This window comes from Corythoichthys intestinalis, chromosome 17 (genome assembly GCF_030265065.1).
Source record: "Corythoichthys intestinalis isolate RoL2023-P3 chromosome 17, ASM3026506v1, whole genome shotgun sequence".
NCBI classification, from domain to species: Eukaryota; Metazoa; Chordata; class Actinopteri; order Syngnathiformes; family Syngnathidae; genus Corythoichthys; species Corythoichthys intestinalis.
In genome coordinates this window covers 1,938,539-1,962,750 of record NC_080411.1, presented here as the reverse complement: position 1 = coordinate 1,962,750, position 24,212 = coordinate 1,938,539, and the positions used below count along the sequence as shown (strand labels likewise).

The window sequence follows — 24,212 nt, the reverse complement described above, 5'->3', positions numbered from 1 at the left end:
AAAAAAAAAAACAGAAAATGGGCGCTGATTTCCTTACTGACTAGCCTCATAATTCGCAATATTTATGTAAAATAAATGCTAACAGCCCGTTTTTTTTTTTTGTTTTTTGTTTTGCTTTTAACCAAGAATCGAGACTGTTTTACATCGATGTCTATAAAGAATAAGGGATTCAAGCAATTAATTACAAGAATCTTCAACGGAAAAAGCTCTTTGTCTGCGATTCCACTCGGTCAGCTTTGACGGAGATAGGCCCCCCTATTAATCGGCCCCGCGCCCCGTCAATACATTATAAAGTCTATGCCTCGCTCATCTGCACACAACCGAGAACTTTCTACCTACTCCTTCCTTTGAGGGAGTTCCCAAAAAATCGATTATTAGATGCTTCGCGATTCGACACGTGACGATTCGATTACGATTCATAAAGGTTCAAAAACCATGATTTTCCTTAATAACTTTATGACAGCTGCTCGGAGCGGAACGGAATACAAGACACGTCTGCCGCCCGGACACCTTTAACAGACGCACGCACAACGTTATGATGGATGCTGCCGGTTACTGAGTGAGAGATTTACTCCTTTTCAAAAGACTAGAAAATAAATTTGTGTATGAGACAGGCAGGGAGCCGGCAATCGTGCTTTTTTGCGCAAGTTATTTTTTAGAGCAAGAGGGGAAGAGCGATAGTTCGTCGCTCCTTGTCTTTCAGATGTCCAGCAGTAGTTTCAAGTCATGTCAATATCCTGAGTGCGCTGCTAAGACCCGTGTGAGTCTATAAGAGGTGAATACACAAACCCACTTGTACTGTTTCGCCTATATTGTTGTTTTTTTGTTATGTTAACAGTTAGCGCCGAGCGCTAAGCTAATTAGCGAATGTGTATTTCATATGCAGAACGTGTAAAACTGTGATTAAGTACAGCTGTAACACTACAAACATGCGAAATACTACAGAAATCAGTGAAACCAAAGTATATTGGTTAAAAGAAGTCTTATTTGTTTCCAGAAAATGTGGAATTCATTCCACCTGTGTAAATTTTATTGTATTGTTGAATACGTACTGCCTTTATAATGGTTAATGCTTTTTGCACTTTCTTGTAAAAAATTTTTAAAAAGCAGCTTAAGGGCAGCTTTTTGTTGTATGGGCACCGTTTGAAAAACACTGGGCTAAAGCAACATGGCATATCTGGTCAAGAAAAGAAAAGAAAACTGATCAAGCACCACATATGACGTGTTTCACAAAAGACAAGTCTGGAGCCTGGAGGACACATGTGAGTAAGGTGGGGGGGCGGCGCATCACGCCACACGAATGACAAGACCAAACACTGGAACGATGCGTGCTAACTACACATACGATTGCAATATGACACATTGTGAACTTATGACGAAAACTATGGTGAATTTTCGTCCGACGAAAAACTTGCATTCGTCCCGTTATGTTTTAGCCTTCCAAGACACATTTTTAGCTTGTCATCGTCACGACAAAATTGTTCGTCAACCAAATATTTCCGTTATCATTGACGAAAACAACATTGCCGAAACATGATCATTCACTGTTGTGTGATATTTTGACCTACCTCTGTGCAAAGTGTCGAAGCAGACGACACAAACGCGTGCCTCCTTCTCCAAGTACTTGAGTTTGGACTTCCTGTTGCAGCAGACACCGCAGTACACCTGCCGCACAAATGCGGAACAGGCACAAGCGAGTGAGAAAGTTTGCAAATGTGTGTCAGGATTGGAACAATAGCACATCCAAAACGGTCTCCTTAATGCTCTTAATCGCTTGCCTTAAAAGACTTAAGTGGAGCTCAGCTGAAAGGAAGAGCAAGCGCTTCCTCGTGATTCAATCTTCCGGGCTATGTTCCAGAGCAGATGCTAAGCTAAGCTATCTTTCCAAAACAAACACAACAGGAGGGAAAGCAAGCATAGAAGGGGTGTGTTAATATCATTAACTAGAACAGAAGCGTCACACTTCACGGGCCACATTTATGGCAATGGACCTATCGCTTAACCACGCCCCCACCAACTGGGAAAACTGTTAAGAGTTGCATAAACATGTACTGTGTGGTCGTGACTGGCGCTGCAACGATTAATCGATTAACTCGAGTATTTCGATAATAAAAAAGCTTTGAATCAAATTTTGCTGGTTCGAGTATTTAACTAGAGTGGAGCTGTAATGTTTGTTTTTGAAAGTGGTTTGGTTGGATTGATTTGTGTGGATACACTGCCCTCTAGTGGCAACAGTGAATATGACATAACTCATTTAACATGGCTGAATACAGCTGCTCCCTGTTAAGACCAACATAAGGTAAATTTGTTTTGAGCTATTGTTTTTAATGCATTCATAATTTAGTTTATAGGTATATTTAGCCGTTTTTTTGTGGAAATATGTGTTTGAACAGTTTGTTAAAAGCATTGTAAAACAACGCTAGCATTCGATAGCATTTAACACTAGAACTACCAAGGGTGGATCAGTTGATATAAATCACTTTTGTAACCAGAGAAGGATCATTTGACCCTAATCAGCATATCTTTTGTGAGCACTATGGTCCTCATTAGTCATTCCCATTCACACTCGCAAAACCACAGGGTTGGATTGCTCCAATTAACATCTTGAGTGTATGCGGGCCAGGGCTACCTTGGCTTTGTCGGACAGTGGACCGCTCAGGCATGCAATCGGGCGGACAACCTTTTTACATGTTGCAAAAGCTGCAGTTTTCCTAGGATGTACTGTATACTAAAACTTGTGTTTAAAGCTAAACTAAAGCTGTTTGAGCTGCTGTGGAAAGTTCTCTGGTCACTGTGTGCTTCAACATAATTAATTGTGAACCTTGACAATTGAATGTTGGACTTGTCAAGACAAAGTAAAGGTGCTTGATGGGATTTGTCCCAAATGTTCTAACACTCGATTTTCTAAAATGAAGACAGTGTGGTTTAGCTACAGTTCTTGATGTTAGTCGTAGTTTCATGACACGTGGCCCTCTCATCATTTTTACACTAAGTTAATAAATCTAGATTTGCAAATATTCAAGATGCTAATTGCAGCTATCCAGAGTGAAACCCCCCCTTCACACCTAGGCTGCTTTATTGCTTGTTTGAGTGTTATATTGTTTGACAAAGCCAAGTAGTCAGCTGGTATTGGGGTCATTTGATGCCTTTCTGGTATTTCTTCATAGCCCAAAAAAACCCTGGTAGTTCCAGTGTTAAGCTAGCAGACTTTTGCTATGCAAGTTAGCCAATTGTTCTTTTGTTGTACTTCGATCCTTATTCATTTATTTTAATGCCGTTTGAAGCTAAGCTCAGGTAATTTAATTTATTTTATCGGTCGACTTCTAACACCGGATTTACGGTACATGGACGGTGTACGTACTTTCCCACAGGCGCGACAATGATGGCGCCTCTTGGTGAAGGTAAACTTCTGTGAGCAATTCATGCAGTTAGGGGCTTCCGAGTCGGGCACCCAATCGGGCTGCCGGCTTCCCAGCTGCTCCTCCTCCGCGTCGTCAATGTAGGGCGGGGGTTCCGAGAGTTGGTCGGAAGCTGCCGCGGATGTCCCGGGGTACGGTGGGCTGCTGGCGAGAGCGAAGCCTCGGCCGGCACATGGGCTGTCGTCGTCGTCGTCATCCAGTCGAGAAGAATAAGCGGGCGGCTCGTCGTCTTCCTCTGTCGATGAGGGACATCTGACAGCGGGAGAGAGCGGCTGTTTGGGTCTCGCTCCTCCGTAGGAAAGCTGCTGCTCCGACTGCAAAGAGTTGCCGATAAAGGAATGGCTCCCTTCAGAGGAATCTTCCTGATAAAGAGAGTCCCGAAAGGGCGACCCCAAATGTACGACGTCACTTTCCGGACAGGCCGGACATTCTAGATCTTCCAGGCGGCTGCCCAGTTCCGTGTCCGCGAACACTCGCTCCAGATCCTCATCGGGAAGAACCGCATTTCTCGGCTGGTGGTCCTCCGCCGATATCTCTACGTCCCGCTCTGCCTCGGCGCCGGCCCTAAGGAAGGCGTCCAATTCCTCATCCGTCACCGGCAGGTGGGCCCGCTCGCTCTCGGGGAGATATTCAAAACCAAACTCCTGAGGGTCCTCCGGGCTCAGCTCGGGGACATCTGAGCGCAAAGGTTCAGCGGGAGGGACAAGGAGAAGGGGTTCAGAGTCAAGGAGTTCCTCTGAGCAAGGAGTGTCCAAACCCAACTGAGGGTCTGCTGCTGTATGCTCCACTTGCACTTGCTCTTTGGGCTCCGGGAGCCGAGAGCCCCCTCCAGAAGCTTCGTCATCAGAGTCTTTTGGAGAGACTTCCTCATTTTGACCTGAGGGCGGGCTTGAGGATAGGGTGCTCGGACGCCGGTCCTCCCGGTCGTCAGGTTCTGACAATACGTCATCTTCTTGAGTCTCCTCATCATAACCTTCATCTTGCGCGTCGACTTCATCTCGCGCATTCTCGGCAGGTACTGCCGGAAGAATGACGTCGAGAAGACTGAAGGAGGATCCGGACAGCTGCCGGCAGGGTTCGGAGTTCTGGCAGGGAGGACCTCGCTCCTCCGAGTCACCAAAGTCCACAAGTAGCGCTTCCTCTTCGCGGTCCTCGTCCTCCTCCGGCTCTGCAAAAGCATCGCGGCTATCGACTCGCACCGGGGCAGCCGAACTGGTGTCGTTGACGAGGTCACAAAGGGGCTCCGGCGCCCGATCGGGGCAAGGGGGCGCCGAGCTTTGAGAGGCGCCGCGATCGACGGAGGACAGCAGATCCACCCCGGTCAGAGGCTGAACTTGGACTTCCCCGTTCCGGTCTGCAAGGCTGCCGCTTGTGCCAGCGGTCGCGTAATGGAGAGAACTGGGGTGGAGTAAGTTCGGGGGCAGAGTGGGGGCCAGGTCTGACACTTCGGAGGAGCCCAGAGTGGAGAAGTCGTACGGCTGCGGCTTCCAGAAGACTGACCTGCAATCCGCTTCTTCTGCGAACCCAAAACAAACTCCTTGAGAAGTATGAAAGGTACTGTTGTCACGACACGACAAACTTCTTGATCTTCATAGTGATACTCATAAGAATACTAGATACAATTTTCAATAATACATAAACAAAAAACCCAAAAACTAAGGGTGTAACAGTACACAAAAATCTCGGTTCGGTACATACCTCGGTTCTGAGGTCACGGTTCGGTTCATTTTCGGTACAATAAGAAAACAAAATGCAGAATATAAATGTGCTATATGTTTATAACACAACTTTCAACAATAGGAACATTAGCCTATACAAAGCTAGAATTCTGCTCAAAAAGTAGCGGGTATTTAAAGATAATTATCAAACAACAATTTGCCTTTCAGACCCCGTGTATTGGTCAGCTTTCTTTCTGAAAGAAAGAAGAAAAAAGAAGTCCTGTGCTAAGATTTTAACATGTATTTTACAAATGAAATGCCTAAATGATTTTTTTATCTCTTATGAACAGTTTTCAAAAGCTTTATTGGTGGATTTTCTCAAGTTAAAGCGCCACACAGAAATTAATAAATTGTGCAAGCAGGATCTGTGTATTATTCTTATTATTATTTAATTACAAGTGTTTTAGCTCATTTCAATTTATCTTATTTAAATGGGTTATTATTTATTTTATTATGTGTTTGTATTTTACAAATGTGATGTAGTATTCATTTATATGTATATTTTATGTCGTATTACTTTAGTTCCTATGTGAATATTAGTTCCTACTTGTTTTGTTTTGGAGGGTTTTGTATTGAAGACGGGGCTGTGTTGGTTATTATTATAGCAGAGAAGACAACTGCAAATCAACAAAGACAAGTCAACTGTGCCCCGATCTACCACTCAAGGGATCTGATGGACTCAAAAAGTGGGTTACGATTAGAGGTGTGCAAAATTTCCGATTCTTAGATTATTCGCGATTCGGCCGTGGAAGATTCGAGAACGATTCACAAACATCCAAATTCCGATTATTAAAATATGCGAAGTAAAGCGGAAGTACACAACACTCAGCGCGCCGCGCGGTCTTTGGGACGGAACGGAGCGAGAGTAGCTAAACATCATGCTTCCCGTTACCCGGCCCCTCGGGTAATGCCAATGCTCAACTCACGGCTCTAGCTCAACTCATGCAACGAGATAAAAAAAACACAACAACATACCTGACTGCTGCCGAAAAGCTGCTAGAAAAGTACATCCGTATAATGTTACGGTGGATATCATTTATATAGGACTAGATGCATTATAGATTTGGTAGTGTTAGCAGCACATCTACAAAAAGCTAGATGCGGGAGTTATAAACGGCCCCCATCTTAAAGCAGTACACTTCCCTGCAAGGCTGTTGTAGCGAACCTTCCAAGCAAACCTAATTAACTTTTTATCTAAAATACTCCTAAATCGGTAAAATAATGAATTGAATCTATCTTTACAATAGTTTTAAAACTTTCACATGTCGAAAGTAGACAAAAGGGAAATTATGGAATAACGGGAGCAATTTTAACAAATTTAATGGTTGATTCACAACATTAAATTAATTGAATGTAGTTTAAAGCTGCTGATACAGAATGGGGACTGGAGTTTTTTTTATTTAATGTTATTTTTGTATATTTGTTTACTGCTATATGTTAACTTGATACTGAAATAGTAGTGTGGTTTAGCCTGAGAGTATATTTGAACAATTTTGGAACTAATGTACAAAACATTAAGAGAGAAAAAAAAAAGGAGGGGAGTGCATCGATAATCGTTTTATAATCGTAATCGAATCGTTTGGTGCCCAAAGATTCCCAGCTCTAGTTACGATTGCATATTAGTTTGAAAATCGAACGGATCCACCATATTTCTACACGAGTGACATCAGGTCTGCTAGCTAGTAGTATTGACGCAGGAGGGCCGCGACTCGCGTCAAATAATAAACTCTGCCGTTCTTTTCGCGTGCATCGCGACCACACTGCGACTGGTGTGCATTGGCTGATTGACTTTAACGACCGCTTTTCACTGCGTTCTCGCGGCGGCCACGTTGTCGCGCCGTTGACGTTTCTTACTGTCCTACCGTGTTGGGCCTCATTATAGTCGAGAAGACGGAGTAAATATAATCAACACAAAGAAACTGTAACCCGATCGACTCACAGCCTCGAAAAGTAAGGTTATATTTAGAGGTGTGCGAAATTTCCGATTCTAAGATTACTCGCGATTTGGCTGTGGAAGATTCGAGAACGATTCACAAACATCCAAATTCCGATTATTGAAATATGTCAAGTAAAGCGGAAGTAAAACACACTCAGAGCGCCGCATGGTCGTGGGGACGCAATGAGGAACGGAGCGAGAGTAGCTAAACATCATGCTTGTCATTACCCGGCCCCTCGGGTAATGCCAATGCTCGACTCACGGCTCTAGCTCAACTCATGCCGCGAGATAAAAAAAAAAACAACAACATACCTGACTGCTGTCGAAAGCTGCTACAAAGTACGTCCACAATACATAATGTTAAGGTAGATATCATATTTATATAGGACTAGATGTAGAATAGACTCGGTGGCGATAGCAGCAGATGTAGAGAAAGCTAGATGATGGCGTTAGTAAACGGCCGCCATCTTAAAGCAGTAGACTTCCCTGCAAGGCTGTTGTAGCGAACCTTCCAAGCGAACCTAATTAACTTTTTATCCAAAATACTCCTAAATCAGTAAAACAATGACTTGAATCTATCTTTAAAATAGTTTTAAAACTTTCACATGTCGAAAGTAGACAAAAGGGAAATTATGGATTAACAGGAGCAATTTTAACAACTTTAACGGTTGATTGACAACATTAAATTAATTGAATGTAGTTTAAAGCTGCTGATACAGAATGGGGATTTGGGTATATTATTGTTTTTAACTGTTAACTTGATACTGAAATAGTCGTTTATTTAAGCCTGCGAGGCTTTTTTTTTTTAACAGTTTTTGTAACGAATGTACAAAACATTAGCAGCTAATAGCGGGGGGGGGGCAATCAATCAATAATCGATTTATAAACGGGGGGGGGGGGTCATCAATAATCAATTTAAAAACGAATCGTAGCCTCTGAATCGTAATCGAATCGTACGACTCCGTTCCGAACAGAGCACCACTTACCTAAACGGTTCAATACAAATACATGTACCGTTACACCCTTAATAACTAGCAATTAATCAAACAACTGGAACAGTAACTGAAGAAATAATGAGCACAGAACATGCATTTTGATTGTTATTTACATCTGTATCACCGCACTGCATGCTAAGAGGCATGTTGGACGACTACAGTGTTGACAGCAGGTGGCAGTAGAGGTTGACGGTCTCCTCCTAGGGAGCAGTGATGGCCAAATGAAGCTTCTTGAAGAAATGAAGCTTTGCAACCAATTGCTTCAAAGCTTCATGGTGGTTCATTTGGTCTTATGACAGTCTTATGATTATGCTACTGTCCAATAAAGTGTTGCCGGTTATCTTTTGGAGGAAATATCCCATAATCCAGCTGCTGAGGACACCTGCGTCTTACAGTGGTATGAAAAAGTATCTGACCCTTTTGGAATTTCTCACATTTCTGCATAAAATCACCATCAAATCTGATCTGATCCTTGTCAAAATCACACAGATGTAAAAACTGTGTGTGCTTTAACTAAAACCACTCAAACATTTTCATATTTTACTGTTGGGATGAGGGGGATGAAAAAAGTTTCAGTTATTTTTTCAAACCACTGTATAATCCAGCGTGTCTTATCTATTAACAAATACCGTTTTCGTGTCAAATTTGGTGGGTGGCGGCTTATAGTTCCGTGTGCCTTATAGAAAATTACGATCAGAGATATTTGCCATCACACCTCAACAGGACCATCTCGTTTCAACTAAACAAGCTCAGGCCTCCCACTGATTCAGCGTATTGTGAGGTATATTTTCCCAGCACTTAACATTCATTTTTAGCCCCGTCCTGTTGTGTTATTTTATATTTGCTTGATTTCTCTGCCACACATGTCTCACCTGCGCTGAGCTCAAAGTCATCCAGCACTTTGTCCAGGTCACAAACAGCCGCTTTGAAGAAGCTGTCCATGCTGGCATTCAAAGTCCCTCCTAAATCCTGAAAAATAAGAAAATAAGCTGAGTGCCATTTACATAAAACACAGAAAAAATGTCAGTTAATTTTGCTCATTTCCATTTTATTAACTCATTCACCACGAATGACGGTGATCGACTTCCATTTCAACCAGGAGCGGCTAGCGCCAGCAGTGATTATTCCTCACAGGCAACATTTGAGGGAGGAATAGAATTCTAAAAAAGATCCCCAAAAATGTTGAAAAACTGAGCAAAATATATGCAAAATTTTGGAAAGGAGAATTATACTTCATCGTCGCCGAGCAACTCTTTGACTGCGTTGTATAATCTTGTTGTGAAGGGTGGGGCAGAGCAACTTGCTTATTTAAATTTGGCGCCCTGCAGCAATGGTTGCTCGTAGGATAGTAGGGATGGACTTATTTGAGAGGGTGGGCTTAAAGTTTGGTTCTTCACGTGCGTTATTTATTTTGTGGTCATTTTTCCAGGAACTCCAGTAAGCATCATGGAGAGGACGAAGTTGGAACGCACTTTTGCTGTTGAGGCATATTTTTCAAGTGGTCGCTCAATTGTCGCAAACCCAACGTGCATTCCGTAGACATTTCAATATTGCCCCCCCCCCCCCCCCCCCCCCCGTGGTCGTGTTCCTGGCCAGCAGTCGATTGTTTCATGAGTAAACAACTTCAGGAAACACAGAACGAGCAGACAACCCAAGAGCAGATCTCAAGCCATCTCTTTAACTGAACATTTGTATGTTCTTCCACATCTTCACCAGTGAATTTGAAACCAGGGACATCATTTTCGGACAGAATTGGTAGGTTTAGCTCAGTAAACATCTCGTTCGTACACTATTTCAATTCATTTACTATTGGGAACAAACGGGAGGTTGACCCGCCTAGCAACAATTGCTAACGTCATGAATATTAATGGGAAAAAGTGACGTGTTGCTTGCGGTACGCCATTGCCAATTAAATACGATGATTCGCTTTATAAGTAGGGCTGTCAAACGATTAAAATTTTTAATCGAGTTAATCACAGCTTAAAAATTAATTCATCGTAATTAATCGCAATTCAAACCATCTATAAAATATGACTTATTTTTCTGTAAATTATTGTGTGAATGGAAAAGATAAGATGCAAAACGGATGTATGCATTCAACATACTGTACATAAATACTGTATTTGTTTATTATAACAAATCAACAAGATGGCATTAACATTAACATTCTGTTGAAGTGATCCATGGATAGAAAGACTTGTCGTTCTTAAAAGATAAATGTTAGTACAAGTTATAGAAATTTTATATTAAAACCCCTCTTAATATTTTTGTTTTATTATACTTGTAAAATTTTCAATCAAAAAATAAACTACTAGCTCGCCATTGTTGATGTCAATAATTACACAATGCTCATGGTGCATAAAATCAGTCGCACCCAAGTGCCAGTAGAGGGAGACAAAAAACAAAAGTAACAAGTGGACATGACACTGCTGTCATTTTAATCTGTTTGGGCGGGGCATGTGCGTTAATTGCGTCAAATATTTTAACGTGATTAATGAAAAAATTAATTACCGCCCGTTAACGCGATAATTTTGACAGCCCTATTTATAAGGATGCAAAATGAGTTTTTTCAAACACTGAAAAATAATAATAGTTCCATAATAATCCCAACTTTTTTGGTCCAAATGCAAATTTCCTGCTAAAATGTGAAGCCCGAGTAATTAAAAAAAAAAAAAAAAAAAAAAAAAAAAAAAAAAGTAAGGTTAGTCGACTAGCAAAAGTAAGCGGTGATTAATTAATAATAAAAACAATTGGTCTTCACAAACATGTACCACAACGTCAAACTTGCATCATCATGTCATGCGATGCCAATTGTTAGTAGTAGTGTCCTCAATAGAGGTGCACGATAATTATCGGTCCAACACTAGGAATTATGACGTCATCCCAATAAATCCGATAACAAAATATGTTACCGGGCCTGTTAATAATATTTTTGGCACGGTGTCGAATTGGGATGTGTGCATTTGTTTCCACTCTTGTTTTGTAAGTATGCAAAGTTTTGTTACTATTCTAGAGGCCGTATTTTTCCTTCACTGAGTTATAAACCTTACTATGGCAATTAGCAAATGTTTGCATTTTACAGTGTTATGTTTACAAGTTCTTGAGAGGCCTTTTGGTTATTGATAGGCTTGCTGTTCTATAATTGCCAGGTTAAGAAAGTTGTTTCATGGACCAAGATGACAAAAGTCTCCTCTTCTGTTGCACCAAATGTTTTATCTGCTGACAAAGCACAATACCTGTTGGGTTTATTTTTGTTAGTTTCAGATCAGTGCTTATTGTTCAAGGGAACACATCATCAATGATATTGACTGATTGATTGTGACTGAATTGAATTGTATTTATTTGAAAAAAATAATATGGGCACTTTATCTGAAGTAGAGATGCACGATAATATCGGTCACCGATAATTATCGGCCGATAGTGGCAATTATGACGTCACACAGATAATCCAGATAAAATAAAATTCAACTGATAATGCAATCCGATAATTATATACTTGATTTAGCCTCCAAATGTGCGCAATCAACAGTTTTGTCCAATTCTGCTAGTTTTAAAGAGGTGTTTTTGCAGTGCAGTAATGTGATATATGTTAGGAATGGCTTACTTTTAAAGGCATTTTAGTGCAACTTGGGTGTTTACTCTCTAAGTAATTGTTGCCAAAAGCTTACCATTACACAACGTCATTGCCATTGTTTAGTTGTTGGAATTTACTACTTGTTCACATTTGATGTGGAAAAAAATAGCACTAAATTACATTTTTGCACAGTAACATTTGATCTTTGTATACTTAAAAATTTTACACATATTTGAATAGAATTATCGGAGTGACATTATCGGTTATCGGGTGGAAGGGGCAGGAAATTATCGGTTATCGATATCGGTTGAAAAATGTATTATCGTGCATCATTAATCTGAAGTCAAAACTGTTGTCTTTCTTTTGTTCATTATAATAATGTTCATGTCATCATGAAAATTCTGGTTCGGTCAAAGGCAAATCAAGGGCTGAATCAACCAATAGTATTTTTGACCTACATATGTTCAAAACGTCAGGTGAATATATATTGAAAAATTACATATATTATCGGTTATCGTATCGGTATCGGCCTTGAGGAGCAGGAAATAATCGATATTGGTTTCAAAAAAATAGATATCGTGCACCCCTAGTCCTCAAATTGTCTTTTCTTACAAATTTAACTTTAATATAGTCGTATTTCGACTTTTCAATTCCATTTGTCGGAACATACTTACATTCAAAGAGGGAAAGCTCCTAAATCTTGCATAAGCATGACTTGTCACAAGTGGGACGATTTCTAAGTTAGCAACTTAACACATAATGCTAACGGCGGCTACCAATCAGCCAATTCGTTAGCTAGCGCATTATTTGTCAACGCAAATTTTCGTGACATGTCGACGAAGCCTTCGACAAGTTGTTTGCTCAAGTGGCGCCAAGAAATGCAAATTTTAATCGTTGGTATTCCATCTTCGGGATGGGCTAATGCGGCTAAGTGGCTAGCTACCGGGCAGGCCGTGCAAGCTATTTTTTTTTTTGTTTACCTGTCGGGTTTGGCCGTCGCACTGATGACGTCAACCCCGCCTGTCGTCGTCGTGTCGGCAAGCGTCATCATCGACATCGCTAGGAGCTTGAACGTTGCCAGCTAGTTGCTGTTCCGTCACTCGGATTTGATGCTACAAGTGTTGAGATTCGGCTCGGATCGGGCGGATATCTTGGCCAGACCTGTGGATCAGCCAAGCGGCTCGGTTCGGTTCAGGCTTGGCTCGAAGCGAAAATACCTTCGCCGAGGTGTTATTTATGTGAGTCCAAATCGCTTTTATCTACATTAAAGGCCGACAAAGTGCTTTCGGATAGGGAAAAGGTGACACATTCCAACTGATCGATGAGATCTGACATCGATATTAGCGTCTGGATGGCGAGCTGAGCAATTTCCTTTTAAATGGTAAATGGTGTTATACTTGTATAGCGCTTTTCCACCTTTCAAGGTGCAAATCTCTAAATTATCAATTCAAATAAAGTACTAATAATGAATTTTCAACCAGATTTTTTTTTTTTTTTTTTTTTAGGTCGAAAACCTTTGTGACGTTTTTGACCGTGGCCAATCCTATAAAGTTGTGTTTTTCCCTTTCATTGACAGTGTGAACGTCATAAAACCAGAAGACGGCAACTCAACGACCGTTAAAATGATTTCGACAAGAAGATTATCCAAGGTAAAATTTTTCAAAACACACACATTTATATTTTGTAAATGGCAGACGCCAGCACCTTGTTCATTTGTATTCATTCTTTACAGTCAAGTTTTTTTTTTTTTTGTGGGGGTGGGGGGTAAAAATAATGACCACCCATGGAGAAACTGAAAGAAGTTGACATTTAATTTTTTCAAATTATTTAGTATCAAAAATTAGTATCGTATTAAATATTTCTTTGAGTTGAGTTGAAAATGTCAGTATTATAAACGCAGTAATTTATGTATGAATATGGCGGAAAACACTCAGGTGACTTGAAGTTCTGCTCTGAGACCCCCAATTTGGCCAACTTTCAAAATTGTCCTATATGCATGTGTGATACATTATTGGAAAGCTTAAAATCTCAGTTTTCTGGGGGAAGAAAATTTTGAGCAGGAGGGCATTTTAAAAAAAAATATTTATTTTTTAAGCAGCAAAACCCTGTCTGGAGGTGAGAGCACGCGAGAACAGAATTACAGACGCCATGACTTTAACGAGATATTATCGAGTACCTACTTTGTTTCGATCCAAAAACTCCATGTAGCATGTATCACTGACTGTCAAGACACAGCTGTGAATGGCCACAGCTGGGTTTTTATGGGTGAAACATGGTAATATAACAAGGGTCGCAATGCAGAAATCGCAGACATCAAGGAGTGGTCGAGATTTTCTTTTTCATATATTTACCCTTTTAAATGTTTTTTTTCCAAATTTTTTTTGTTTGGATCAATTATTTCTCATCCAACATATCGGAGAAAATGCGACAGTAACAAAAAAAAATCTTTAAGCGATAGTTATAAGGTAGATATCTAACTTTTTTACAGACGCCATTTTTTTCATTGTGACATAACTTGTTTAAAAGTTTAAAATATGTGAGTGAATAATTTTTTAAAGTCGTTAAAAAAAAAAATAAAAAATAAATATGAGACATCAATGAATGATTCTAAGCTAAAAACGACAGACATTTTGAATAATAAATATAACTAGGCCTGCAAGCAGGACTGAACGGGCCCTCGCAATCTAGCGCAACTCGGACGTCACGCAACTCGGACTGTGTGCAGGTCAGGGTGGTGGCAGATCCTCCTCTCTAATCATCTCATTAGAACCTAAGATGCTCGAAAGTAGCAAAAACCCCTATTGGAGAGAGTACTACAAAAAAGGAGCCACTACTGAGCTGTGTAGCCAAGCCCTTATTCAAAACCCAAAACTAATCTTCTAAGTGGGCCAATTCGACCAAGTGTGCCAAATATTGTGGCTCTATAAGCTGCCTGAGTCTCTGAAAAAAAATATTTCCTTTAAATGGCGAACAAAGGGTCGTCACGGCAACAGACAGAGACACGTGGACATGGGCCGTAAATAAGTATTTTAATAGGTCTTGAAACTACAATGACCAACCTGAAAAGAACTGAACATGTATTGGAAAAACGAGTGACTTTCTATCGCCACTAGTTGGCGCTGTAGGTTTGATGCAAATGACCCCTACAAGGCCCTTCAGGGTATGACTCTCAACAAGCACGGGAAGTTTGGCGCAGATATGTTGTATATCTGCCGAGTTATGACTGTTCAAAGTTTTTGGAGAGAAAAATTGTTGACAGTCATTTTCACTTTCCTGTTTGGACCCCTCCGCTTCAACGAAACTTCAATATTTTTCATCAGGCACCTGAAGACAGGTCTTAAGGCTTCCCTTATGCAGCTTTGAGGTAGATTGATTTTTTCCCTTTAGAGGAGGAGTGTGTCCCGTAAAAAAAGGGCATTTCCTGTTCCCACTAGGAGGCGCCAAGCACAAATGGTAAATTTTCAATCCAGTCCTGCTCAGGCTGGTATACCTCACACACATGCCAGATTTAAAATAGATTGAACGTTGTATGAGGGAGTTATCAGTCATTTTCCGAATTCAGTGTTTTGGCGAAAAAATGGCCGACTTTGGCACCCCGCCCAGGTCAGGCCCGTGAATGAAAACACACCATTTTGATAACTTAAGATTTCATATGCCTCATGAACAGTCTCGCCAATTTTGAGAATGATCAAACTAATTCCCTAGGTGCCAAGGTGTAAAATGTGCACACTGTAAATCGATAAAAATTTCACATTCAATCCAAAATACCCGATTTCCTGTTGGGTTTGGAATATGCATGCAAGAGACTTTTTGGAGCAGTTTTGTACAAGGTATCGACTCTCCGAATTTCATCCCTCTACGTTGAAAAAACCTAAATGGAGAGGCCTTTTTGAAAATTTCAAGGGGGCGCCACTGAGCCATTTTGTTACATGTTTTCGTAACGTTGCAAGATTATTGAACGTTATGCAAAGCCACATGTATGTCCAAATTTTTGTGAGTTTTCGTGCATGTTCAAGCCTCCAAATGTAAACTCCTACTGTGAACCGATAAAAATTTCACATTCGATCCAAAATACCCGATTTCCTGTTGGATTTGGAATACGGGTGCAAGAGACTTTTTGGAGCAGTTTTGCACAAGGTATCGACTCCCCAAATTTCATCACTCTCTGTCAAAAAAACCTAATAGGAAACGCCTTTTTGAAAAATTCAAGGGGGCGCCACTGAGGCATTTTGCTACATTTTTTCGTAACATTGCAAGATTATCGAACGTTATCTAAAGCCGCATGTATGTGCAAATTTTTACGAGTTTTTGTGCATATTCAAGCCTCCAAATGTAAACTCCTACTGTGAACCCATGAAAATTTCACATTCGATCCAAAATACCCGATTTCCTGTTGGATTTGGAAAATGGGTGCAAGAGACTTTTTGGAGCAGTTTTGCATAAGGTATCTACTCCCCAAATTTCCTTGCTCTATGTTGAAAAAACCCAATAGGAAAGGCCTTTTTTAAAACTTCTTTCTGTCGCCACTAGTTGGCACTGTAGAGTTGATGCAAATGACCCCTACAAGAACCTTCAGGGTATGACTCTCAACAAACACGGGAAGTTTGGCGCAGATATGTTGTATATCTGCCGAGTTATGACTGTTCAAAGTTTTTTGCGTGACAAATTGTTGACGTTCATTTTCACTTTCCTGTTTGGACCCCTCCGCCTCAACAAAACCTCAATATTTTTCATCAGGCACCTGAACACAGGTCTTAAGGCTCCCCTGATGCAGGTTTGAGGTCAACAGATTTTTTTCCCTTGGAGGAGGAACCTGTCTCGTAAAAAAAGGCATTTCCTGTTCTCACTAGGGGGCGCTAGACCTAATGGGTAATATTTCAATGCACTCGTGTTAAGGGTGGGATACCACACATACATGCCAAATATGAAAAAGATTGAACGTTGTGTCAAGGAACTATAAGTCATTTACTGAATTTGTCATTTTGCCGAAAAAATGGTCGACTTTGGCACCACGCCCAGGTCAGACCCGTGAATGAAAACGCACCATTTTCAAAACTTAAGATTTCATATGTCTCCTGAACAGTCTCACCAATTTTGAAGATGATCCAACTAACTCCCTCGGCGAAAAGGTCTCAAATGTGCACCCTGTAAATCGATAAAAATTTCATATTTGATCCAAAATAACCGATTTCCTGTTGGGTTTGGAATATGCGTGTAAATGCTTTTTTGGAGCGGTTTTGGACAAGGTATAGACCCCCCAAATTTCATTGCTCTACGCTGACAGACCCTAATGTTATAGGCCAATTTTAAAATTTCAAGGGGGCGCCACTGAGCCATTTTGTTATATTTTTTTGCAACGTTGCAAAATTATCGAAATTTACAATTTTCCGGACGTATGTGCAAATTTTGGTGACTTTTCGTGCATGTTCAGGCCTCCAAATTGGCCGTTTTCATTTGCCCTGAAAAAAAAAAAAAAATAAAAAAATAAAAAAAAAAATAATCCTTTGCAAAACAATAGGGCCTTCGCACGCTTAGTGCTCGGGCCCTAATAAATTACCTTCGTTTTATGGCTGGGTTGAAACAAAAGCGGTTGCGCGGCATCTGTAAATGGGGGTTTTCAGGGTAAAACGGACACATCAAAAATAGTTTGGGGGCTTCATGCGCCATGAATCCGCTATGGCAGCATATAGACATATTGTTCTATCAAACACAACAGTTGTTTTGGCTTAAAATACAGCAGTTTCTTTTAAAGAGGAGTGCAAGAGCAGAAACTGCTTTTTCAGTCTTGTCGGTGTTTTCCGCCTTATATAATACAATCTTAAAATAGACAATAAACATTGTCTATGGCAGCCACTGGCATTTTCAAGTTTTTTTTTTTTTTTAAACATTAGCTGCCATTGACTGCAATAGATGTCCAATCCAGATACAGTTGGCAGCATATGATTGAATGACGCCCTCCCAGTTGAAACAGATTGGACATCTACGAGTGATAAACCGTAGACTTTATAATAATGATATTGACGGGTAAAATTTGACTTTCACTGCGCCACGCCTTCAAGTAGGGGGCCATCCCACAATCCGCTTCAGTTATTCGCAATTGGTCGTAGTGACACATACAGCGATCCAACGCCGGATTTAGGTTGAAAAAGAACAAAAGCCGTACCGCATGCAAACAAAGATTGCCTCAGGAGTGATTTGTTCGAGGATTCAAGGTAATTATTACACTTTTCGTTTTTTCACAAGAATTTTCAAAGTAAAAAGCTCTTTGTTGTAAGGCTGCCGCCACGTTGTCTAACAGACTAGCATCATTCTTTGACATATTTTAAATAAATGCTAACTGCATGTTTTGTTTTGTTTTTGCTTTTAACCAAGAATTGAGACCTTTGCATCCATATCTATAAATGATTCAGGGCTTTTAACCAAGAATTGATACTTTTGCATCCATATCTATAAATGATTCAGGGATTTAAGCATTTATTTACAGGAATTTTCACCGGAAAAGCTCTGTTTACTTATAGCGGCCGCCACATTGATTTACAGACTAGCATCGTACTTCGACATATTTACGCAAGGGCTTAGGTTTGCATAGGGACATAACACTAGTAACTGCAATTACAGTACTTGAATTATGTTCAGACTTACATTGACCTCTTTACATTTGCTGAATGTGCCAGTCCATTTTTTTCCTCTCAAACGCACGTTTGATTGGCTGATGACTTGACCCCCCACACCCACACCCACTCATTCACTGCCCCCTTCAAAGAGGAGAGATATTAGAATTTTTTTTCCACCAGCAGCAGCCACTTTAAGTAATGTAAAAATGTTGTGAGGGTGGGGAACACGCCACAAATTTTGCTACTGAAAGTGCGACCTGCATCAGAGTTAGCATAACATTAATCCTTGAATTTTTCGAACTCGAGGCGGAAGCTGCTTTGAGAGAAATATCCTCCTGGATGTTTTCTACTGTTAACGTTAATTAGACTGTAAGAAATGTAGTGAACCAAAGTTTATCGCCTTCTCCCCAGTTTTCATTTTTATTTCATTTATGTGGTCTTAAAGCAGCCCAAAGGAGCTTTCATTTTTTGTTGAGTTTGGCTGTGCTTGTGGACCAAGACGGTAGTTTTTTTACCTGAAGGAAGGCTCCATTTCTATTTATTTTTGTTATTGCCTGAAGTTTTTTGTCATATTTAATTTATTTAGACAATTTTAAGTGGTATGAAGACAAATGTTTATTTTTTTGCATTCCTGGATAGTTGAGATGATTAACAAGTTCTGTGTACGTAATATAATTTATGTTCTAATATTGCAATTTAAATTTGCTAATAAAGTCCAGACATTTATTCTGGAAGTTTTCAAAATGTGGTTCATATTGGTGAGAAATGTAGCCCAGACCCCTGTTCACCCAATCTGTATGATTTTATTAATGTCCCGTCCCCAGCAAAAAGTATACGTGGAGGTTATATCGTCCCTACCAATATTGAGACCAAAGCTACACCCCTTTATTTACATAAAATAAATGCTAACTGCATGTTTTTTTTTTTTTTTGCTTTTAACCAAGAATCGAGACTGTTTTGCGTCCATATCTAAAAAGAATTCAGGGATTTAAGCTTTTATTCACAAGAATTTTCAACAAAAAAAGCTCTTTGTCTGTGATTCCACTCGGTCTTTGGCGGCCATGCCAACAATGCAGGCCCCGTATAAATCGGTCCCGTCAATATGATTATGAAGTCTATGGATAAACAAAGAGTTTCAGTTTAGTTTTAAGAGCCACATGATTGTAGTGCTGCAACGATTAATCGATTAACTCGAGTATTCGATTAGAAAAAAAGATTCGAATTAAATTTTGCTGCTTCGAGTAGTCGTTTAATTAAAGTGGCGTTGCAATGGTTTATTTTGAAAGTGTTTGCATTAGTTTTATTGATTTGGGTGGACACACTGCCCTCTAGTCTGCTTCATTTCACATGGCTGAATCCAGCTGCTCCATGTTAAGACCAACATAAGCCGAGTTTTTGTTTGAGCTAATGTTTTTTCTAATGCATTCGTAATTTAGATTATGAGTATATTCAGCCATTTTTTTTTTTTGTGGGAATATGTGTCTGAACCATTTGTTAAGAGCATTGTTAAAAAAAAAGCTTTAGTGTTTTATAGCATTTAAGCTAGCGCACTTTTGCTATATAACTTAGCCATTGTTCTTTTGTTGTACATAGATCCTTATTTTTTTGTACCGTTTAAGGCTCAGCTCAGGTATTTTAATTTTTCATGTTCCTTATCCGATTATCCGATTATTCGATTAATCGAACTAACTAGTTCATCCATTAATCGACAACTAAAATAATCAATAGCTGCAGCCCTAGTTTCAACAATTTACATCAAACATAAAGACGATTGACTGAAAATGGTTAAATATTAGAAGAAATGTCTTGTTTTCTCATGTATATTTATAATTGCTCTCTACCTAAAAAAATGTTTTTTCCGATTACTCGATTAATCGATAGAATTTTTTAAGTCGAATACTCGATTACTAAAATATTCGATAGCTGCAGCCCTACATGATTGGACGTCTGTTGTCGCCAGTGGCACTGAAAAAGTAAAATAGAAGATTAAAATAAAGTTATTATTATAATAATTATTTTAAAAGTGCAACGAAAATGAAGACAAATCCTTTTACGATATTTATTGTTACTTTTTAACATATCGCCATCAGTATTTGTATTCTGCCTAGTAACAACATTTGTTCTTGAGGGCCTCAGTGGTTGCTCCTTCAAGCCCTGCTGTTAACATTTCAAAGGCCACTTTTCAGGAGCTGGAGGAAATCCGCCAATCTGGATTCCGAGAATTCCGCAACATTGAAGTGGACGAATCCAACATTTTGGTCTGGCAGGGTCTCATCGTTCCTGTAAGTCTGCTTCATTTCTTATTTTGAAAAGTTTGTTCAACTTGTTTAACTTCCTGGCAAGGAAAGCCCCCCATATGACAAAGGAGCGTTCCGGGTGGAGATCAACTTCCCCAGCGAGTACCCCTTCAAGCCCCCCAGGATCACCTTCATGACTAAGATCTACCATCCCAACGTGGACGAAAAGGGTCACGTGTGCTTGGCCATCATCAGCGTGGAGAACTGGAAGCCCGCCACCAGAACTTCACAAGGTCAGACAAACGTCGATAACTTTAGGTCTTTTCGTCGCGACGTTAAGCGTACTCTCCTCCTGCGCTCCAGTCCACTAGGTGGCGCAAGTACAGTCTGGTTGCGTTTGTTTGCAGTCATCCAGTGTCTGATCTCGCTGGTGAACGTGCCGCAGCCAGAGCGTCCTCTGCGGGCCGAGCTGGCCAACGAGTACACGGAACATCGAGCGCAGTTCATGAAGAACGCCGAGGAGTTCACCAGGAGGCACGGCGAGACCCGCCCGGCGGATTGAACCGGAAGCGCTTCACTGCCTGGACTATATTTTGTCAAGAATGCCATATGTGGAATCCCACGCCAATGCCTTTTTACGACTTAACAAAATTCTATTTGGTTTCTATGAATTCTGCCTAGTGACAAGTGACCACACGTATGAGAGCACCCAACGGCGGTGCGCTAGAAAGCCTGCCGAGCAACAACTGCTGGAATCTGTTACTATTTGAATAAAAGTGGCCTGAAAATTGAAAATCTACTCCGCATCTATAGTTGCTACATTAGTTGCTAGACTATAGTCTTATCTAGTGCTGCAACGATTAATCATAAACTAGAGATGTTCGATTAGAAAAAAGCCTGGAATCAAATTTTGCCGCTTCGAGTATTCGTTTTATTAGAGTGGTTTGTTTTGAAAAGTTGGCATTTAGTTTTATCGATTTGGGGGGGATACACTGCCCTCTAGTGGCAATTGAATATGACACAAGTCATTTAACATGGCATTTAGCTGCTGCCTGTGAAAACCAACAGAAGACTTAGGTAAGGTAAGATTTTCTTTGAGTTAATGTTTTTTACGCATTTGTAGGTTATATATTTAGCTGTTATTTTTTTGTGGGAATATGAACGATTTGTTCAGAACATTGTAAAAAGTTTGCATTTCATAGCATTAAAGCTAGCAGACTTTTGCTATGCAAGTTAGCCATTTTTTATTTTGTTGTACATAGAACGTTTTTTAATAGATTAATCGACTACTAAAATGATCGATAGCTGCAGCCCTAGTCTTATCTCCGGCAATGTGTGTTTAACAAAACTAGCATGCTTTCTTTTACTAACACATCACATGCTATGAGCAGAGGCGTAGCGTCCCATTAGGCAAACCAGGCAATTGCCTAGGGCCCCCAGCCAGCAGGGGGGCCCCCAGAGGGCCAACAGATTTAGCACACGCAGCTTTACTGCACTGTCGCAGCGACAAGTGTGACAGTGCCAGTGAAAGCCGTGTGTCTGAGTTCCCTCAAGGGGCCCCTTCACTCGCTCTACACCCCCGTGACTCAGAGTGAGAGTGAGCGGCAATTTGGCTTTTTTTTCTAAATTGGCGTATATCCAAAATGAGAAGTTATCTTTATGGAAGCGACAAAAGGAAAAAAAAAGAGCGAAAAAGGAAACACGACAGCGGTGAGTGTACTATGTTACTGTAGTTTTATGTCCTAATGTAGAGGCCGGGCACTTTGAGTGTCCTAAAAAGCGCTCTATGAGACCGAGGCGTTATTATACTTTTATTAAATATGCTATTGCTCCAAGTCCAACTGTCCCCCTTACTTGCACACACTCGAAGGGCCCCATGTTGCTTGTTGCCTGGGGCCCCCGGGGACCCTTGCTACGCCTCTGGCTATGAGTACGATGGCCGCCATTGGGTGACTTCTAAGTCAAATTCTGCCTGGCAACAGGTCCTGACCAGCAACAAGTTCTCAAATATGGCCCAAAAAATGAACTTCTACCCAGCAATCAGCAATTACACTGAGTTATAGTTTGGTGAAATGCAAAAGAGGCATTTGCAATTTTGCCACATTTAAGTACCGTAATTTCCGGACTATAAGCCGTTTCTTTTTTCCCTCTTTTTGAATCCTACGAATTATAGTCCAGTGCGGCGTATTTCTTGATTAATTTGGGTTAATAGGTAACACTATTTGACAAAGGCGTCATAAGACTGCCATAAGACCGTCATAATTATGACATCATGGGCATTAATGAATGCTTCCTACTGACATCTGGCTGATTATGTCACTAACTCCCATTTATGTCCAGGTTGGATCTTTTACATCCATTTAAAAGGGAGATAATTTCCCGGATGACACAAAATGACACCTGTCATATGCATTCATTAATGCTCATGGCAGTGTCATGTTAAAATTATCATGTCTTATGACAGTCTCATGGCACCACAGTAATATAAAGTCAAATAAAGTGTTAGCAAATTCCATAACTAGCAATTAATGAAACAACTAGAACAGTAACTGCGGAAATAATTCGCACAGATCACGAATTTGGATTTATTTACATCTTTAGCGCTGCAATGCATGCAAGGAGGCATGTTGGATGACAACAGCGTTGACAGCAGGTGGCAGGAGAGGTTTACTGTCTCCCCCAACAGTGATGGCCAAATGAAGCTTTTTGAGGCAATGAAACTTTGCGGCCAATTGGTTTAAAACTTTATGGTGGTTCATTTGGTCTTATGGCAGTCTTATGATGCCGCTATCAAATAAAGTGTTCCCGGTTGATATCTTTTGGTGTAAATATCCCATAATACAGTGGGGACAGCTGCGGCTTATACTCCAGTGCGGCTTATCTATGAACAAATGCCATTTTCGTATCAAATTTGGTGGGTGGCGGCTTATAGTCAGGTGCGCCTTGTAGTGCGAAAATTACGGTACCGCTTAACTAATTTGCTGCCATTAACGGTGATAGGTGTTAGGGTTTTCCCATCGAAAAATAGCCGTTTCGGTTCAAATTTATCATGCTCGCGCATTTTCTCTATACAAGGCGTGCATAGTGGCAGACCACCCGCATGCTGCGATAGTTTACGTACTACCATTAGGCTATTACAAAGACAGCGTTCCATTTCCCCTGCAGTGTGTGTTGAAGTTTTTGTATTGGAAATAAAAGAGTCAGTGTATTATAATGCAAATCCCCGCCGCTAGATGGCACAATGACAAACACATTTGTAAGCTAAAAGGTCAAATTATGGGGCGCCGTTTGTAAAGCAGTACATGCTAAAAATTACGACATCATTCTCTCACATTTAGTGCCACACAGTGTTTAAAATGGTTTGAAATTTAGAGTCACTTTTTTTTGCACATCTACAACGCTATTTAGCAACTTAAATATTTTTTTAATAAGTTTTAGACCTTACTGTTTAAATCCAGAACTAAATATTTAAATCATAAATTTATATCCTATATCCTAAATGTTAAATCTGGCAACGGTTGGAATTAAATATTTAGCTTAACATGCAAATTCACGTGACTGGAGACCAGAAGTAACAAAATAAAAGCTGGAGCAGCTCAGGCTGTCTGTTTACGTTGATTAAAAATGAATAAAACCTACCGAACGGTGGCAGTCGGTCGGCTCTTGGACATGAGTCGAAACTATTTAAAGAGTATTTTGTGTGTGCCAGCTTTTATTTT

General features: G+C 40.4%; 2 protein-coding genes across 5 annotated transcripts in view; one reads left to right on the top strand and one right to left on the bottom strand.

Annotated features, from left to right (window-relative positions):
- The window catches only part of zfyve16 (zinc finger, FYVE domain containing 16), a 42,731-nt gene extending 29,734 nt beyond the window's left edge, over nt 1-12,997 (bottom strand). The window contains exons 1-4 of the mRNA XM_057819623.1: nt 12,623-12,997; nt 8,941-9,037; nt 3,362-4,935; nt 1,569-1,665 (exon numbers count right to left, since the gene is read on the bottom strand). Coding sequence (XP_057675606.1) covers nt 1,569-1,665; nt 3,362-4,935; nt 8,941-9,010 — 1,741 coding nt within the window. The 5' untranslated portion in view covers nt 9,011-9,037; nt 12,623-12,997. The remainder of the gene's footprint in view (nt 1-1,568; nt 1,666-3,361; nt 4,936-8,940; nt 9,038-12,622) is intronic.
- LOC130905886 (ubiquitin-conjugating enzyme E2 L3-like) lies at nt 12,665-21,288 on the top strand. Of its 4 annotated transcripts, none has more exons than XM_057819651.1 (5): nt 12,665-12,880; nt 13,219-13,291; nt 20,431-20,538; nt 20,600-20,786; nt 20,901-21,288. In XM_057819651.1, exons 2-5 carry the CDS (start codon nt 13,265-13,267, stop codon nt 21,053-21,055), a joined length of 477 nt encoding a protein of 158 aa, XP_057675634.1. In that variant the 5' UTR covers nt 12,665-12,880; nt 13,219-13,264; the 3' UTR covers nt 21,056-21,288. The 4 variants fall into 4 exon arrangements, with proteins under 4 accessions (XP_057675634.1, XP_057675636.1, XP_057675637.1 ...); XM_057819653.1 differs by having other exon boundaries at nt 12,668-12,880; nt 20,443-20,538; XM_057819654.1 differs by having other exon boundaries at nt 12,875-13,023; nt 20,443-20,538.
- Nucleotides 21,289-24,212: the final 2,924 nt, after the last annotated feature.

Excerpts from the sequence above, each read along its gene's own strand:
- LOC130905886 (XM_057819651.1), top strand. The coding sequence starts at position 13,265 with ATGATTTCGACAAGAAGATTATCCAAG. Across the intron at positions 13,292-20,430 it reads CGACAAGAAGATTATCCAAG|GCCACTTTTCAGGAGCTGGA; the intron begins GTAAAATTTTTC and ends AACATTTCAAAG. Across the intron at positions 20,787-20,900 it reads CGCCACCAGAACTTCACAAG|TCATCCAGTGTCTGATCTCG; the intron begins GTCAGACAAACG and ends GTTTGTTTGCAG.